At 31.3% G+C, this 19,117-nt stretch overlaps 10 protein-coding genes across 10 annotated transcripts; 5 read left to right on the top strand and 5 right to left on the bottom strand. All coding sequences in view use genetic code 12, as the record gives it.

The window, feature by feature from the left end:
• Positions 1–294: 294 nt before the first annotated feature.
• Positions 295–1,266, top strand: ALG5 (dolichyl-phosphate beta-glucosyltransferase; the record flags this gene model as incomplete). The annotated part of the gene is made up of 1 exon (XM_002545995.1): positions 295–1,266. One exon carries the CDS (start codon positions 295–297, stop codon positions 1,264–1,266), a length of 972 nt encoding a protein of 323 aa, XP_002546041.1.
• Positions 1,267–1,741: 475 nt separating this feature from the next.
• RPD3 (Rpd3p) lies at positions 1,742–3,172 on the top strand (the record flags this gene model as incomplete). The annotated part of the gene is made up of 1 exon (XM_002545996.1): positions 1,742–3,172. The coding sequence occupies one exon, from the start codon at positions 1,742–1,744 to the stop codon at positions 3,170–3,172; it is 1,431 nt and encodes a 476-aa protein (XP_002546042.1).
• A 2,052-nt stretch (positions 3,173–5,224) lies between these two features.
• On the top strand, positions 5,225–5,803 carry PGA34 (Pga34p; the record flags this gene model as incomplete). The annotated part of the gene is made up of 1 exon (XM_002545997.1): positions 5,225–5,803. The coding sequence occupies one exon, from the start codon at positions 5,225–5,227 to the stop codon at positions 5,801–5,803; it is 579 nt and encodes a 192-aa protein (XP_002546043.1).
• Positions 5,804–6,179: 376 nt separating this feature from the next.
• INN1 (Inn1p) lies at positions 6,180–8,057 on the bottom strand (the record flags this gene model as incomplete). The annotated part of the gene is made up of 1 exon (XM_002545998.1): positions 6,180–8,057. The coding sequence occupies one exon, from the start codon at positions 8,055–8,057 to the stop codon at positions 6,180–6,182; it is 1,878 nt and encodes a 625-aa protein (XP_002546044.1).
• A 779-nt stretch (positions 8,058–8,836) lies between these two features.
• On the top strand, positions 8,837–9,562 carry RPC31 (DNA-directed RNA polymerase III subunit; the record flags this gene model as incomplete). The annotated part of the gene is made up of 1 exon (XM_002545999.1): positions 8,837–9,562. The coding sequence occupies one exon, from the start codon at positions 8,837–8,839 to the stop codon at positions 9,560–9,562; it is 726 nt and encodes a 241-aa protein (XP_002546045.1).
• Positions 9,563–9,698: 136 nt separating this feature from the next.
• RRP9 (Rrp9p) lies at positions 9,699–11,300 on the bottom strand (the record flags this gene model as incomplete). The annotated part of the gene is made up of 1 exon (XM_002546000.1): positions 9,699–11,300. One exon carries the CDS (start codon positions 11,298–11,300, stop codon positions 9,699–9,701), a length of 1,602 nt encoding a protein of 533 aa, XP_002546046.1.
• A 268-nt stretch (positions 11,301–11,568) lies between these two features.
• Positions 11,569–11,952, bottom strand: CTRG_00828 (uncharacterized protein; the record flags this gene model as incomplete). Its single annotated transcript, XM_002546001.1, has 1 exon — positions 11,569–11,952. One exon carries the CDS (start codon positions 11,950–11,952, stop codon positions 11,569–11,571), a length of 384 nt encoding a protein of 127 aa, XP_002546047.1.
• A 307-nt stretch (positions 11,953–12,259) lies between these two features.
• Positions 12,260–13,045, bottom strand: CTRG_00829 (uncharacterized protein; the record flags this gene model as incomplete). The annotated part of the gene is made up of 1 exon (XM_002546002.1): positions 12,260–13,045. The coding sequence occupies one exon, from the start codon at positions 13,043–13,045 to the stop codon at positions 12,260–12,262; it is 786 nt and encodes a 261-aa protein (XP_002546048.1).
• Positions 13,046–14,311: 1,266 nt separating this feature from the next.
• CTRG_00830 (kinetochore-associated Ndc80 complex subunit) lies at positions 14,312–16,444 on the bottom strand (the record flags this gene model as incomplete). Its single annotated transcript, XM_002546003.1, has 1 exon — positions 14,312–16,444. One exon carries the CDS (start codon positions 16,442–16,444, stop codon positions 14,312–14,314), a length of 2,133 nt encoding a protein of 710 aa, XP_002546049.1.
• A 1,365-nt stretch (positions 16,445–17,809) lies between these two features.
• On the top strand, positions 17,810–18,808 carry CTRG_00831 (uncharacterized protein; the record flags this gene model as incomplete). Its single annotated transcript, XM_002546004.1, has 1 exon — positions 17,810–18,808. One exon carries the CDS (start codon positions 17,810–17,812, stop codon positions 18,806–18,808), a length of 999 nt encoding a protein of 332 aa, XP_002546050.1.
• Positions 18,809–19,117: the final 309 nt, after the last annotated feature.

The raw sequence follows: 19,117 nt of genomic DNA on the forward strand, positions 1-19,117 counted from the left end.
CTTATGCACCAATTGTTCTCAATGAAGGACACACCAATATTGAAACAGCTTACAATGATTATCTCTTACTGAGTTATAATCAATTGAGTTATTTGATTTCTTATCCTTTCTTTTGTAAGTTTCACGTGACATACATGCGCGTGTTGCATTTTCCATTTTCCTTTTTTCTCGAGAATTTTTTTTTTTTTTGGGAAACTGAAAAATCGTCAAAACAATTGTTCTTTACAATAATCCAACAAACTTGAATCAATTTTGAACTTTTTCTTTTCTTTACTTCTTCATAAATACAACATTATGATTTATTACATTATAGCTTTTCTTATAGCTATTATTTCACTCATATATGGATTTGTTATCCTATTTAGTCATAAACCAAGATTACCGGAACCAAGTGAATCGTTATATTTAACTAATGATGAATCCAGAGATCAATTATATGATTTGCCTCCGAGAATCACACCAGATAGTGTTTTCAAATATCAAGGGATTGATATTAGTTTAATTATTCCAAGTTTTAATGAAGCCAAAAGAATAACCAAAATGTTGGATGAAGCAATTGCATATCTCGAAGAAAATCATTCTGGGAAATATGAAATTATAATTGTTGACGATCAATCTAGTGATGCAACAGTAAAAGTTGCTTTAGATAAAGCAGATGAATATAAATTATCCCCACATATTATGAGAATTATTACATTAAGTAAAAATAGAGGTAAAGGAGGAGCAGTTACTCATGGATTATTACATTCCCGTGGTAAATATTCATTATTTGCTGATGCTGATGGTGCTACTCTGTTTCCCGATGTTAAAAACTTACTTACATATATTGAATCTTGTAAACATGCAACCATTGCTATTGGTTCTCGTGCACATATGGTTAACACTGATGCTGTTGTTAAAAGATCATTTATTAGAAATTTTTTAATGTATGGACTTCATACTTTGGTGTTTATTTTTGGAATTAGAGATGTTCAAGATACTCAATGTGGATTTAAGATGTTTAATTTTGAAGCAGTTCAGAATATTTTCCCTCATATGCATACTGAACGATGGATCTTTGATGTTGAAGTTTTATTATTGGGAGAAATTCAAAAAATGAATTTGAAAGAAATTGCCGTTAATTGGACTGAAATTGACGGTTCTAAAGTTGATTTAGCTAGAGATTCTATTGCTATGGCTATTGATTTGGTTGTTACTCGTTTGGCCTATCTTTTAGGAGTATATAAATTGGATCAATGTGGTAGAGAAACTAAAAAGAACCAATAAGTTATAGAATTTATAGATATAATGACTTTCCCTCAAGATGAATAAAGACATATTCCAATATATTTTTATTTTACAAACAGTTTGGCCAATGGCAAGTATCCATGGGTAAATGGTGGCTGAAAATTTTACACCACGACGGACAAATGTTAACTACTTGCGTGAGCGTATATACTATAAGCCCAAACAGGGAAATCTTCACATTGTTCAACAAGCAGGTATGAGTTGTCAATGTCTCATACCACCAATCAATATCATGAGATCCAATCCAATCTAAAATAAAGATGTTAAACTAAAAAAACATCTCAAATCTCTCCGGCGGTTCATTCAATCTCTCTCGCACAAAGAAACAAACGAAAAAAAAAAAATAATCAAGAGGGAAAAATTTCTACTCAAATATTTTGGAACACTTTTTTCTTTGGTCTTTTTTTTTTTATTAACCTATTTTCAAAATTCAATTCAACAATTAAATACAATCATGTATGTGGAACTTCCATTTGATGAGATTAAAGTAAATCCCATAAAGAAAAGAGTAGCTTATTTCTATGATCAAGATGTTGGGAATTATTTCTATGGTACAGGACATTGTATGAAACCACATAGAATAAGAATGGCTCATTCATTAATTATGAATTATGAATTAGATAAAAAAATGGAAATTTATCGAGCTCAACCAGCTACTAATTTAGAAATGACACAGTTTCATACTGATGAATATATTGATTTTATTGATAGAGTTTCACCTGATAATTTACATCTTTTTCAACGTGAACAAGTTATATTTAATGTTGGTGATGATTGTCCTGTTTTTGATGGATTAGGTGAATTTTGTAAAATTTCATGTGGTGGATCTATGGAAGGGGCAGCAAGGTTAAACAACGGTCTGGCTGATATTGCCATTAATTATGCTGGTGGTTTACATCATGCTAAGAAATCAGAAGCAAGTGGATTTTGTTATACTAATGATATTGTATTGGCAATTATTGAGTTATTAAGATATCATCCAAGAGTATTGTATATTGATATTGATGTTCATCATGGTGATGGGGTTGAAGAAGCCTTTTATACAAATGACAGAGTTATGACATGTTCGTTTCATAAATATGGTGAATTTTTCCCCGGAACTGGTAATTTGAATGATATTGGTATAGGAAATGGGAAATATCATTCTGTCAATGTCCCATTAAGAGATGGGATTGATGATGCTACTTATAAATCTGTATTTGAACCTGTTATTAGTAAAATCATGGAATGGTATCAACCATCTGCTATTGTTTTACAATGTGGTGGTGATTCATTAAGTGGTGATAGATTAGGTCCATTTAATTTATCTATGAGAGGTCATGCCAACTGTGTCAATTTTGTTAGATCATTCAATGTTCCATTCATGGTTGTTGGTGGTGGTGGATATACCATTAGAAATGTTGCTCGTACATGGGCATTTGAAACTGGTATTTGTAATGGGGTGATATTACCTAAAGAATTACCATATAATGGATATTATGAATATTATGCCCCAACTTATGAATTAGATGTTCGATCGTCAAATATGAATAACGCAAATTCAAAAGAATATCTAGATAAAATACTTACACAATTGATTTCCAATCTTGATCATACTAAACATGCCCCATCGGTACAGATGAATGAAGTCCCACGTGATCCCGAAGATTGGGGTGATATTGAAGAAGATACACCAATGGCAATAGATACAAAAGGTGGATCACAAATGGCTAGAGATAAAATGATACAAGGTGAGAATGAATTTTATGACGATGATGAGAAAGACCGCGGTGAAAAAAATATTGAAGAAAATGGGAAGTCCAATGGAAATGTAAATGGGAATACTAATGGAATATTAACAGATCAAGAACAAGCCGAAATATCTGAATTAAATAACGAGTCCTGATCTTCGATAAAAAATCAAAAAACAAAATAGGAAAACTCTTTTGTATGTCTATGTAATTAGAATTGTAAGTATTGTGATTGTTAGATGATTAAGTAATATTAATACCCTGAATAATAAAGATAATTCTCTATGTAAAGCAATTCTCAAATGATAGCAAGATTATTTTAAAGTGTACACTATTTTCTTTGCGGAAAAAGAAATAGAGTTTTTCCAATCAACCATTTCCCCGTTTAATTGTTAATATGAACCCTACTATTCCCACAATTTAATGACTTGGTATTTAACATCTACTACAGTTTAGAAACAATATACAAACTGCAAAAGTTTTTTTTTTGTCGTTGTGAGTGTGTAACATCACGGTAGAGACACGACAGTTACGACTATACACACCAGAGTGAAAATTATTCACGAAAGTCAAAGTATAATAATAAGAATAATACAATTCTGAGTCAAAAATTAAAAATTGGAATTATCGATCCACTATGATAATAAAGAGTATTTAATTAAATAAAGTAAACAATTCATTTTTTGATTTTTTTTTTCATTACCAGTGATTATTATTTTAATTGTGGTAATTTTGATTTGAATATTGTTTCTTTTTCTTGTACACGGTATAGAGAAGTTTTTCAACTTGAATGATTATTATATTTAGTTGTAATTCAGTAAAGGTTACACGGGCGTATGACATATTTGGCAATTGTAATTGATTTTGTGAATTCAGAAGTTGATAGACGGCAAAGATATACATAGTTAACGAATTGGTCTGGAATCGTTAATTTGTATTTGACAAATATTATTTGAATGACGAGAAATAATACATAAAGAAGAAAAAATAAATTAACCAAACTGTTGTGATTCGTTAATAAAACACGTTTATTCTAGTATTGTTATTTGATTGGTTTACCCAAGAAAGTGACTATGTAAGAAAGGAACAATTGGTTGATTAATGAGATTACAGTTGCACATTGTAATGAATTACCAAAGTCAATCATGTAAATCAGATCAACATGAACGGTTAAATTATCTTCTCTTACTTTATTACTGTGGTTGATGAAAAATTGTTATTATTAGTTTAAAAGTTGATTTTAAAATCTACGACAAATAAAAAAGTAATGAATGCCACATCGAGTAAGAAAAATTCCTAATTCGGATTAGTGAGACGTTGCATAAACAACACAAAAACTGCTCATGATTATAATAAAGAAAATCATAACCTTAAATGGGAAGCGGGTTTGCGTGTACTTGTGTACAAAAAAAATTACTACTAAGAATATAAACAATCCATACAAAATCTTCAATTAGTCGATCAAAAACTTTATTGCCAGGAAAGTTAAAAGATAATAGTTTCTTTGGTTTGTTGGTTTGTTACTTGTTTTAATTAGCGAATACACGATGTGATTATATTGGTTGAAATAAAGTAATCTAAGCTGGTTTATTTTTCACGTGACACATTTCTTTGTGCGTGTGAGTGACTAAAAAAATTGGTTCCAAAAAGAGGCGTGCACTTTAGGCTAATAAATAACCTAAAAATTATACATAACAAGAAAATGGTAGCAAAATAATTATACATTTCTTTTGTTTTTTTCTTCTTTTTATTTACTTTGAGTTTATTTAGCTTTATTATGGATTGTAATAAAGATATAATTTTTTTCTTCTTGTTCATTTTCACTTCCATTTAATACTTCATTGGTTAGTTTTTAGATTCTAAACAATTGATTTTGTTTTTTTTGGATTTATACTACCACAATCAAATACGGTAAATGTATATAATAATCACCAATTCCCTTTAATTCTTAAATTTAAAACATGTTTATGTTTATGTTTTGTTTATTTTTACATCATATATCATCCCCATCTATAAATTCAATTATCAAGAAACTACAGTTCATTTCATCTTGAACACTACATTCGTTTAAATCAATCAACAAAATCCTAACCCTTAGTCTTTCTTTTTTTTTACTTATTAATTATACCCACTTTCAAATAATCACATATTACATTGATTAAACTATTAATTGAATTATCACCAAAAAAATATAAATAAATCAAAAGATGTTGTTCAAGAGATTAATTTTACCATTTTTAGTTTCTGCGGTTATTGCTGAAGAAGAATACAACCCAGAATTTGATACTACCATTATCAGTACTATTACAATTACTAGAACTTTGTATACACCAGAAGAATCCTTTAGTTTACTTTCAGTTGCTTCAGTTGAATCTGAATTATCAGTTGCTTCTGAAGCTTCTGTAGCTTCAGTTATTGCTGCTTCTATAGCTTCCGAAAGTTCAGCCAGTGTTGCTAGTATTGCAAGTGTTGAATCTGAATTGGCTCTTGCTAGAGCCACTGAAATTAAAGAAGTTCTTGAATTTGGTTATAATAATACTATTTCAAATTCAACTTTTGAAAATTCTTCAAGTACTGTTATTACTACAACTTCTACTTCAACGAGATCTGGTCCAATTACTTCAACTAGACGTACTTCAACTACTCGTAGTTCAGTATCTACATCTTCTGTGGAATCAACTGAATCTTTATCAAGTTCAGTTTCTTCTCAAGGTGGTGCAATGGGTACTTATTCTTATCCAATGTTATCTGCTGGTATTCTTGCTTTTATTGCTGCTTTATTATAAGCCTGACAACGGCAACAACTCCCCAGCATCACAACAGAAAGGTATATGAGAGAAAACAATGGGAAAGATTTATTTTTACCATCGATTCTGGTTTTTATAGTGTGAAGCAACGATACCCATGATATTTGTGTTATTGTAAGTCATTCAAAAAGAAAAAGAAAATTTTCCCCATTTATATATTATCCTTTTGTTTTGTTTTAATTCCTAGAGTTTCTTTCACCTTGTTTGTATTTTATATCTCTACTTTTTTTTTTGTATGTGTTGATTCGTTTCATCCGTTTGTACTATTTGGAAAAAAATAATATATTAATTTCTATTATCTCAATTAAATCATATATATATATATATATATATATTACTGCTATTACTTGTACATCTATGTTCTATTACCGTTCATATCATTTAAATATTTTTCCCTTTCAAGTACATAATATTCTCTTTCGGAAAGACCTTTTGGGATTTTTGGTGGCACTTCAGGTTTATTAAATTCATTATAATCAACATCACTAACATCATCCCAATTATGTCTAACAGCTCTTTCAAAAATACTTGGTGAGAAACTTCCATTTCCAAGATATCCAGTTTCACTAGTTCTTAAATCAACTTTTAAATCATCTCGAGTAGCATTGCCATTATGTAATCTTTGAGATTTATTAAATTGCTCAGTTGGTGTAGGTGCATAATATTTCGGATCAATTTCATCTTGATTCATTTGAACAGCCGGTAAATCATCTGATGGGATACTTAATGATTTAACTTTTTGATCCAACATATAAACTTGAGTTGGCATAATATCAATTTCATCTTCATCTGCACCAATGGAATCAGCAGAAAATGGTATTGCTGTACTTTTGGAAAGATCTATATTAGATCGACTATTCATGGAATAACTTTCATTTTGGGCTGGTGGAGGTGGTTTTCTTCTAGGAGAACGTGATGACGATCCAGAAAAAGACCCAGATCCAGAACCAGATGCTGCTGCTGATTCTAATGGTTTTGGTGATCGAGTCTGTCTGGATGGTATAGATTGTGTAGATGCAATTAAATGGGGTGGTGGAGGTGGAGCTGATGTCGATTCAAATGCAAGTTTTGGTAAAGGCTTGTACAAATCATCATCAACAACCACATCATCATGTTGTTCAAGACTCTGAGATCTACTATGATGATTCATTTCTGATCCTGAAAGGTCACGTTGTAGTTGATCTAGATCATTTGATCCATAGTCACTCAATGGTGATACACTTCTTCTCATATTTAATGAACTGTAAACTTTTGGATGATCACTTCCTGGAGCTGCCATAGATTCATGGGCACCTTTCCAAAGTGTTGAAATTGGTTGTTTCGATTGGAATTTATCGGCAAATTTTGAAAACTTCAGGGAATATTTCTTATGACCTTTTGATTTTTCAGGACTAGTTGATTCACTAACAAATACTTGACGATCCGAATTGGTACTACTTGTTCCACTGATATGTCCAGTTTTTAAAAATCTCTTCAGAAACACCGAAGATGATTTACTTGTATTAGAAGACTCCAGAGTGACAAACACATCATCTGCAACACTATGTTTAGGTGAATTCTTAGTGGGATGGCTGACTTGTTTCCTTTCTGGCAGTACACTTGGAGATGCTGAAAATGGTGCTGTTGGTAAATCTTTATATTTTGACGGACTAGATGATCTGGTACTACTTCTCAACGGATCATAATCTGGTTCATTAATAACCACCACATTGTCATGATGAATGGGAATTTTTGGCGGTAAAACAGGTGCACTAGGATAAAATGTCATTTCAAGATAAAGTAATCCAGCTCTTCTTCCACCAAAACTTAAATCAAACCATTTATCATAAATATATTTTCCATCTTCTTTATTATCTGGTTCAGTGAAAACTACAGAAACATCGATTTCAGTACTTCCAATTGGTGTAGGATCACCTTTGGTTTCATCTAACACATCAATTTTTAAAATTGATTTCTTTTCTCTTGATAAATGAAATCTCATTTCACTTGTCCATTCAGGTGTTTGACCTGCTCTAAAATCAGCTTCTGTTTTTCTTGCTTCTGTTCCAATTCTGGCAACAACATAAGGGGATTGCTTATCAAGTTTACGTCTATTAGGTAAATGTTTGGCTTTAACTACCATTACCACTAGTGTCCCATCGGCTGAGACAGGATATTCATATTCTTCATAAACTTCATTGTTAAACAGAACAGTATTCGTTGTTGGTATATGTGAACTTGAATACGTTGACATAATTTTGTAGATATTGATAAATGATAATATAGACAAAAGAAAAAGGAAGGATGGGAAATTACGAATCAAGTATTATTAAATATTTTCTATAAATAAGTTTCCATTCTTTGTTAAAGTAAAAAAAAAAATGATTGAAAAATCTACAAACCCATTTCAATGTGGATTTCCATATTGTGTATTTTTTTTTAGTTAAATAACAATGCCAGGTCACGTGACTAAACATTGTTTACTAATGACCCCAATTAGGCATCACGCAAGATTCTTGATATTAATCTCGTAACAAAATCAAGGATTCATGAGGCAAGGATGAAAGTTAGTTTAAGTATAATTTGATTGGGATTATTACGATTGAATATAAGATATCGGTGTTGATTTGTTCATTGTTGTTGGGCGTTCAACAGACGAGATGATTAATTGTATTCATGCAGTTCCTACCAGAGATAACAATTACTCTTGTCGTAAATATCACAGCTTAAACGAACAGGGTTCACTCATTCTATAATGCTAATCATTAACAACTTCACACTTGACAGTGTCATGTAAACTGTTTTTGCAACACTATAAGCCATGTTCCTATAATTTCGTGATGGTGGTTGGTGAGTTGGTAAAATCGATTCATACACGACTGACTTATTTGTGTAACAATGAGGCTCTTCTTAGAAATTAGAATTTTTTTTTTTTGAAGTATTGAAAATTTTTAGAAGGGTTGAATTCTTCATTTCTTAAACTGTATCCTTGTTGATCTTGACAGCCACAGCCACGAAGAGAATTTTAATATAATGTCATTTAGAGGAGGTGGAAGAACAACTCAAAGAACCATTCTTCCGTTTGGTTTAGATTATGCTGATATTATATCATCTACACAAGAAACAGAAAAACCACAATTGTTATTACCTATAAATGGAGATGTTACTGAAGTTGAACAAATTATAGCAAAACAATCAATTAATTTCAGTAAAATTATGTCTGATGGACCATTTTTCACTGGGAATCTAGATTCTATTAATAATGATAAAAAATCATCAACTAAAAGTACAACAACAACAACTGCAACTTCATCAGATGGTATAGAACGATATTCTGATCGATATAAAAAAGTTCAAAAAATTGGACGTACTATTGAAGAACATCCTTATCAAACACAATTTTTCCCAGCTGAATTATATTCAGTTATGGGAATAAGTAATAAAGATAAGAAGAAAATATTAGCATTATCAAAATTTCATTCAAATGGTGGATTACGAGAATTTTTATCCAATGAACAAATTGAAAATATGGATGAAGAAGCAAAAGTTAAAGCTATGCAAGAAAGAATGCTTAATTTGGCTAATGCTGCTGATAATGACGATAATAAAGATGATGCTCATCATAGTGGAGACGAAGAAGAAGATATTGATGATGAATTTGAAGATGATGACGATGATGATTATAACGCTGAGAAATACTTTGATGATGGTGATGATGACGGTGGTGACGATGGTGGTGATGATGAAGCAGCATTTTAGTAAAGAGTTCTTGAAAAAGTTAATAATCTGCAGTTGTGTATATCAGTATAATAATAATGGTAAAAAAAAAAATTTCGTTATTAATATTTTTTTATATTATGTATTAACCTATGTAGAATGTGATCCAAAAAAATGTCTATAAATCAAATGTGAAACTAACTAATGCATTTCTTGATCCCGGAATTTTACCTAACCATCTTCCAAATTTATGTTCTTTACTTAATAAGACAAATACTTTTAGAGATTTAGTTCCAGGAACCTCAACTGCTTCAATTTTAACAACACATCCATTCAAGTTATGAACTTCACCAATTTGTTTAAATGAACGTAAACCTTCTCCTAATTGCCATATTTTCACGCTTCCACCAAATGACCCAGTTATAAAGAGATCAGTATATGGAATGGCATAGATTGCAGTTATCCAATATGGTAGTTGTTGAGGAACTTGTTGTAATGCGATTTCTTCAGATTTTTCCGAACTAGCTTCTGAAGGTTTATATTTTGGTTGTAATCCATGTGCTAATCTTTCAGTTGATAATGCTTTCTTTTTAGCCAAAGACCATAATGCTACGTTACCGTTATCTGAACCGGTAACAAAATGAGATTCATCAAGCATACTAACAACATCAATGGAACCTTCATTATGAAATGGGGTATCATCTTCATCTTGATTTGATTCATCTTCCGTTGTCTTCTTTTTCTTTCTTTTCTTTTCAATAGAATCACCACCTCTAAAAGTTAATCTTGATTCTTCAGCAATCTTCCAAAACATGGCGGTTTTATCTCTACTACCAACAGATACACAAGTTTCTCTAGCCAAAGCAGAAATATCAGCAATATTATCTTGATGACCATACAAAATTTCCAATTGAGTGAATTGATTAATTGAATAAGTTCTTATTCTTAAATCAGCACAAGCAGCAAATAATTGATCACTATTTCTTCTAAATGCAATTGAATTCACTGCTGCTCTGGTTTCTAATATTTTTAAACATGAAAGATCATCACTTGACCAAATAATCAATCTGGAATCAGACCCACCAGTAACAATATATTTTCCATCTGGTGATGCTGCTATACAATTAATTTGTTGCCAATGATGATTAGCATCTAGATTTGTTTGATCAATTTCAAAATATGATGATCCACCTTTAGTTGATTTTATTCTTTCTGGTTTCTTTTCTTTACTTATATCCCATTTAATGATTTGTATATCTTTGGAAACGGTGTATAGATATGGATAATGTGTAGTCATACTTGTTAAGTTTTTACTTCCAATTCTTGTAGTTATTATATCTAATGGATAATCAGGATCTAATTGAGAAGAAATCTTGTCACCATAGAATTTATAAACAAACCCTTTTGTTTCAGCAATATCTTTTTGTAATCTTCTTGCTAAAATATCATCATCTAAATCTTTGGCATCAAATTCTTGAATCAATTCTTCTTCATTTTGTTTTAAATTTTCTAAATATTGTTTAGCTAATCTTCTTCTTTTATCATTTGCAGTTTCATCACCAAATTCTTCATCTGATGATAAATCTTCATCACGTTGATCATCATCATCATTTGATCTTCTATTATCATCTTCACTATCAGAACCACTTGAAATCTCATCATCTCTTGATTCTCTAGCAGGAGTTGGAGTTGATGATCTGCTTTTTTTAGAAGTACTTGTCAATCTATTCAGACGTTTTCTCTTCTTAGAAGGATCAGATAAGAATGGATCACCTGCCATTATTCTATATTGTTTGTTTGTTGTAGTATCTAGTGTGAAGAAACAGCTTTCAATCTGAACTCTTTTTTTTTTTTCAGCTAAACACCAAAAGAAAAATTTGACTGCGATGCCATTCCTCTCTTCTTCTTCTGTTTTGAAAGTGCGGGAATCTTTTGTCACCTTATACACGACACATGAAATATTAATAATAAAGTATTTATTAATTTACCATCATTACTTTAAACTATACAAGATTGTGTGGGTGTGTCTCTCCCTCTCTCAATTACATTTAGTCTTCTAATAAATCTTCAATATCAGCATCTTCTTGTGCATCATAAGCAGTTTGTTTTCTTTGTCTTTGTTCAGCAGCATACTCTTCCAATAATGCTTCAGTTAATTTAACATTTTGTCTTGTTTTCTTACCCCAACCAAATTCTTTAGCTTCATCATTTAATTTATCAAAATTTTGTTTCTTTTCTCTAGCTTCTCTTTCTGATTTTTCAGCTAATTCTCTTTCATCTTCAGCAAATTGAGTTTGAGTTTGTTTCTTTGCTGCCCATGAAGAATAATATTTACGGAAAATTAAATATGTACAAACAACAAGAAATAATCTGAAATATTTATAAAATAAATCCTTTTCAACGTAATCAAAAATCTCATCAAATGCAGCCATTGTAATATGCAAAGTTGTTCTTGTCCTTGTTGTTCGTGGTGGTGGTGGTTGATTAATAAAGAGAAGTAGATTGAAAAATTAAGATTTAAAGTGAGATTGATTCTTTTTTTTTTTGTTTTGTTTCTTCCTTGTATTTTGTTGAACGGGTACACAACAAGAATTCGCCCGCGGGAGATCATCACGGAGTACGGATCAGAATAGTTCTGTAGTTTGTCTAACCGGCATTAAAAATTGAAAAATTATTCTATACAAGTATACATATTGGAAATATTAGACTCATCAATATACACACATCTTTTCTTTTCTTTTACAACTCTTCATCCATATCTTCATCTTCAGCAAATGGATCCAATTCAGGAAAATCACCAACTTCAACTTGTTTAGGTTTAACAAAACTACCATGATTTGATCTACATTCAAATATTTTAACTCCATCAATAATACCATTATTTTTACCAACAGGTTCATCAAATTCAATACCAACCCATACATTTTTCCCTGAATCTAAATTTTGGATTTTACCAATATATTTAATAACACCTCTTCTTTCACCTTCAATATTAATTATTCTACATCTTTGTCCAACTTGCATAGTTTTCAATTTAGCTTCATTTTCTTGTTGTAATTTATCTTGTAATGAAGTATATTCAGGATTAAATCGACCTAATTTATTAGCTTGTTTCCATTGTAATACAGTATCATTTCTTTTAGCATATTCTTCTTCCAGAAGTTCAAATCCAGGATTATTCTCATTATTTGTAGTTGTGGCAAGAATACTACTTTCTTTATCATCTAATGTATTAACTGCACTATTTGGATCTGAATCAACAACATGAATTCTACTATACAGTTTCAATCCCAATGAAGATAATAAAATATTAGAATCTTTTTCTGAATTATATTCATTAGAATTTGATATAATTGAATATTCATTTGAATGTTGATTTGGATAATATTGTAAAATTTGATTTTCAGGTTGAATACCAGTAATTAATTCCAATCTTTGTTTTAAATAATTTAAATCCCATTGTGGAGAAATTCTTCTTTCTGATGATGTCAAATTAGATGTAACAAATATATTTAAATCACTCATGGTTTGATAGATTATCTTCTTTTGGTGGTTACCCTTTTCTTATTAAGATGGATTTTTGAATTACACGCGACAGTCTTCTAATATCAAAACTAGAGTGAATTCTTTTATTTTTTTACAAGCTTAGTAATTTTTGGTATGAAAAAAAAAATAAATATTGGCAAATAATTTCTGAGGAAGAAGAAGAAGAAGAAGAAGAAGAAGAAGAAGAAGAAGAAGAAGAAGAAGATTCGGAAATAAGTGATTTTGTAGTAGCTATATATCCGTAATCAATCAATATATTCACTCAGTTAGAGTTAACTTCATCTTACATAAACCATGTAGAGACAGAGGGAGATTTACTCTGCTGTTTATATAGTAGAATTCTGGTATCACCAAAGCAATAGCATTACTTAGGACTGCATGCAATTCCTAACTAGTCTTTATGCATCAAAGGGTTACGTGACACAATAGTAACTGGGTAAAACATCCTGAAATTTGTTTCAGGGATATAAATAAAAGGATGTTATAATAAGAAAGACATAATTTTAAGTAAGGTAATGCATAGTATAGATCAATTATTTGTATAGTGGTTTAGCCAATAAGGATCAGTTACATTGTGGTCGTGCAGGTGATAATTTCTTGGTGTTTAAGTATAAATATCAAATCAATTTCCTCATTTTTCAATTTTTTTTTTTTTTTTGTTTCATATTCTTTTCTTTTTTTGGCTTATTTTCAAAGTCATGGCTGACTTCATAAACATGTGTGTGGAGCGTTGGTAAATCCGAATGGGAGAACGTTGTATTATAATGGCCGTCGAGAGCCGTGAATGCGGTAACCTTTATATTACTAACTTTTATTAATTTTATTCTAGCATAGTTACCTTTATATCAGTTTTAATGTATATTTAGTATAATTAGATAAATTTGTTTTTGTTTTAGTAGTTTTACCTCTGTAATTAGCTTACTCCTGTCTATATTCATTCCAAGATATGTTAACTTTCATTTTAGTTTTGGATGAGTAGTACTTTACTCGGTCTAGACATTCTTGATTCAGTTTCTAATATTACGCACCTCATCTAGAGTCTTGTCAGGAATATAAACCCAACAGATCAACATACAAGTATACACGAGTTAGCAGTTTGTCATCACTATCAAGCAGTACTACCACACATGCCTACATCTCTTTCATAGTTAAATTAATAATTAATAATACAAAATTTATACAAATATACATAAATATAATGCAAATGGTGGTGTTGGTGAAATAACTACACTTATATGCGTGATTTTACTGGCCCTCTTCTTCTTGTTCATCAACTTGTTCCAGTTTCAATTGATCTTGCACAAGATCAGCAACTCTAATCAATCTTTCTTGAATATTTGTTTTGAAATTCAATAAGAATGCAGTTATTCTTGTTATATCTTCATCCATTCTTTGACGTTTGGAAATTAAATCTTCTGAAAGTATAGTTTTTTCAATATTAACATCACGTAATTTTCTTTCCAATTGTAAAATATCTGATTGAATAGTTGCTTTAGTATCTCTTGTTTGATGTTCCAATTCTTCAATTTGACTAGAATATTCAGCTTGAGTTTGAAAAATTTGCTGTTTCAAATCATCTGATTTTCTTTTGGTTAAATTATCTTGCATTTGCAATTCTTCAATCAATAATTGTTGATCTCTGATTTTATCTTGTTCAACATCACATTGTTCACTGATTTTCACAGCAGATCCTCGTGTTCTCAAAATCTGACTATCTGTTTCACTACGAAACTTCAACAAATTCTGACGTTCATCTTTCAAACTGGTATTCAGAAAAATTTCCTCTCTAGTATATTGTTGATTCGGGTTTTTAATTTCTTCACGCAACACCAACAAGAATTTATAATCAGCAAGGGAAGCATTCTGAGCTTCATCGGTAATTTGTGATACATAATTGTTGATTCTTCGTGCTAAATCGTTATATTGCTTGGTCAAGCTTTCAATACTTTCGTAGTTTCTTTCCAATTCAAATGCTCTATCCAGTAGTTTGTCCTTCGATTCTTCAACTTTTAACGCAGTCGAGTCAATAGTTTTAGATAATCTATCTCGTTCAAGGTACATCTTATTAACAGCATCTATTGAAATGCCACGATTCTCCAAGTCTTTTTCAATGGTTTTTTTCTGATCTTGTAATTCATGCACTTGCTGTTCCATAGAAATGACCTCATTCAGGAGTTGTTCCAATTTCTGGTTCCAATCTGGGATTCGTTTTTGCACATCATCATTATACGCCTTCAATTTGATGTAATCATCTTCAAGTGCTACTGTTTTTCTGTCAGCATCATCTCTGATTTTTAATTGACTATTAACTTCTTCAAATCTCTTTTTCAATTCGTCACGTTGCTCTTCGGCACTTTTCAATTCGTCTTTTAACTTCTCTTGTACATCATTATATTTAACTTTCATTTCGTTATAATGTTGATCCATAGCATCAACATCATCATTAAGAAAGGACTGATACGACTTCCAGGTATAATCAATAAATATTCTATCGAAATCATCATCGGCAAGGAAATCTTCCTCTGTCAATGTCTCCATGGATAAATTCAATTCAACCAACCAAAACAAAATTCCCAAAAAAGTTGGCCAATTGCTTCCTCCCACAGCACTAAAATGTGATCTTGTAATAGTACTCATATAAGGATAATTCAATATTTTTAACAACCCAGTAATCTCCTGCTCCACAGGTTTAATAAACACATAAGCTGGATCAATTTGATTATACAAAAATTGGAAAATTGCATTGAAATTCTTTTGAGTTGGCAGTTTTAGCATATTTTCGGTTAATGCAATACTAGTTTTCAATTCAAATTTATGATCCACAAGATATCGAATAATCTCCTTCAGAATCAATTCTTGATATTTCCTATCCCTTAGTGGTCTTGGGTCACCTGATGATTTTTGTACTTGTTGCTGCAGTGGTACTTGTTGTTGTTGTTGTTGTTGTTGTTGTTGAGATGTAGGTAATGCATAATGAGGAGTCGAATGCTGAGAAGATGAGCTTTGATGTTGAACTTGACTGCTTGATGGAGTTGGTTGTGATGCAGATATGGAACGGTAAGTTGATCCTAAATGTTGGGAAGAGAATAATCCTGAACTTTGTTTTCTTTTATTTGTAGATGCCGGTGTGGATAATAAAGTTGATCTTCTTTTTGTTTGTTGTGATTGTTGTGATGATACCTGTTGTTGTTGTTGTTGAGATGATGAAGGTGTAGCATTTTCAAAAGATGCATGTAACAAGGACTGTCTATAAGGATTGTTCACAATTGATGAGGTACGCGTTGCTGAACCTATCGATAGCCTATTTGTTGTTTTTGTCATTGATTTGGCAACCCCTGGCTGTCTTCTTATACTGTACACATTAGGTGTCTGATTCATTGTTATTTTACAGTTAAGGTAGTCTTTGAATAAAACAACAGTTAATATACAATCTCAATCTTGATAAGGACAGTGTTATGAATATATGTTTGAGCAAAGAACCTTATGATTTGAAAGACGCAATTGGTGTACCATGAAGGTTTGTTTATATTTTTTTCTTTTTTCTTCTCATTTTTTTTTGTTGTTGTTGTTTTGTTTACAATTTCTTAAAACTTTGACCTCGTTCGCAAAAAGTCGTGAGCACTACCACTTGGCGATGTCGTGTATTTGTTACGACATTATGATGATAATAGCTTTACTAGTCAAATTTGAGAGTAATTCTTTAGCGAAAACTGTAATATTGTTTCCCATTTTATTAGATAATTACTGATGATGGAATCCATTGTTAAAAGGAAATTGCTGGTTATGATCATTGGTTGTTCAGTAAGGAGATAAAGTCATCAAAAGTTTAAATTTAGAGAAACTTATGTAAGATGAATCTCTGGATCAAGCAGTTAATAGTACATAATGTAATGGACTAAAAATAGTATTTTACTTGCAACAACGATATATTTATAATCTTGTAGCGAAAGCTAAAATTAAATGTAGTCAGTGGGGGATTAACCGGAGAGAATGGGGAATGACATTTCCGGTTAGTAAGAAGGAATAGAATATGTATTAGAACATTTTGGAAGAAAACTTATTATGACGATAATGGCTGGTTTATTTGAAGACTGAGCATAAAAGTGTTTGTGTGAGAAAAATTCAACGGGACCGAATTCTAGAAGAGTTAGTAGACATGAGATAGAGAGAGAGAGACATTGTTGTTCTAGTTGAATCAGATGTGTTTCATTGAAAGGGCGAATCCCGTCTATACTGTTAGTAATCAATTGATAAGGAGGAGAATATGTTGATAGTGATAGTGATGTTGCAATAATTCATTTAAGCACGACCTTTTGGTTTTATATGGTGGTGATTTGATTTGGCGTTGTTTACCATCAGCGCAAATTCCCAGAAACAAAAAAAGAAACCAAAGAAGACAAAAAAAAAGAAACACAGGAGAGAAAAAAAAAAAGGAAAAATTGCGAAGGGGAGAGAAGACAAGCAAAAGACAAACAACAAAAACAACAACAACAACAAAAAAAAAAAACACTCACGAAAATTAAAAATTGAATTTCTAATTTATTTCACACATTCAGTTTTTTTTTATACACTATTTTCTTCATTTAATTCAATATCGTCATCATCGTCATCGTCCAACTATAAACTATCCTTAGTATATTATACATCTTATATTCACATATATATATAGCACTTACATTGGTCCATACTATCCCCCCTTACAAACACACCCATATCGTTCCAAATTCAGATACACGCACAACCATGAGCACAAATAAACCTACGACCCCAATATCATCACCAAAATTACTGCACCCTCCTACCATGACATCCATTATTCAACCCGTATCTCCACCTACTATCACTCCTACTACACCTCCACCACCTCACTCAAGAACTAAACGAAGAAGTTATGGGGTATTTGAGTCCCCAGATCGACAGAAGGATGGGAACAACAACACAAATAATGACTTATTAATTCCCGCACTACCGTTTACGCCTTCGACCAAAAGACGAAGTTATGGACTTTTTGATTCCCCCGTGGGTAAATCACCTTATGGAGCTGCATTGAAAACACCTAGAAATGAAGACTATTCTCCAGAGCAAGATGATGATAAAAAATTGAAATTACAAAAAACCCCACAATTTACTTCGGCAAAACGTTTATATGATACTTTGAATTCAGCAATCTCAAGATCACCAAATATTTTTGCCAATTCAAAATCTTCAATAAATTATAGAGAGCAGCTTCAAAGTACTTCTCCTACAAAAGTATCTCCTATAAAATTCCCAACCACTCCATCTCCTCCAAATAGTAAACATTATACTACTCAAGTACCATCACTACCGTTTACTCCTTCAACAAAGAGAAGAAGCTATGGTCTTTTCGAATCTCCTGTTAGTAAATCCCCGTCTAATGTTCCGTTGGATACACCTGTCAATGACGAAATTGATGCCAAAGAAGCCATAAAGAAAATGTTGGAAAGAAGAAACGGTACATCATCATCTACATCAACAGCAGGTGTTCTGTCGAAACCAAAAGTAAATCCAATTAATTTAAGCATGGATAAAACTAATACTACAACTACTACTACTAATACATCATCTAATAATTCAACTCCAACACCTCATTTACCTGCATTAAAACTTCCTTCTTTGGATTCAAAATTTACTGAAAGGGAAGCTGCTTTTTCTTTAGTTAAACTACAGTCAGTTGCTGGTCATGAAGATGATACTGAAACTGAAGATGAAGATGATTTTTAATACCGCTACGAAAGACATCATACAAAGGATTATTTCGTTTCTTTATATATATATATATATATTATTGGTACTGTAACATTATAAATAAACAATTTCAATTTCTTTTTGTATTGCCTATATATATATATTCTTACCATCGGTTGCAATATCAGGTTATGACGGAATGGAATCAACACTGATCAAGCAAATCATGCATTTATGGATTTCCATTGCTATAGACATCGTGACCAGCCGGAGATAAACGAAGAAAAAAAAAAAAGAATGAAAATTAATACGAAGGGATCTTGTGCTACCACATGAATGGCTTTA

This window comes from Candida tropicalis (genome assembly GCF_000006335.3).
Source record: "Candida tropicalis MYA-3404 genomic scaffold supercont3.1, whole genome shotgun sequence".
Lineage (NCBI taxonomy): Eukaryota > Fungi > Ascomycota > Pichiomycetes > Serinales > Debaryomycetaceae > Candida > Candida tropicalis.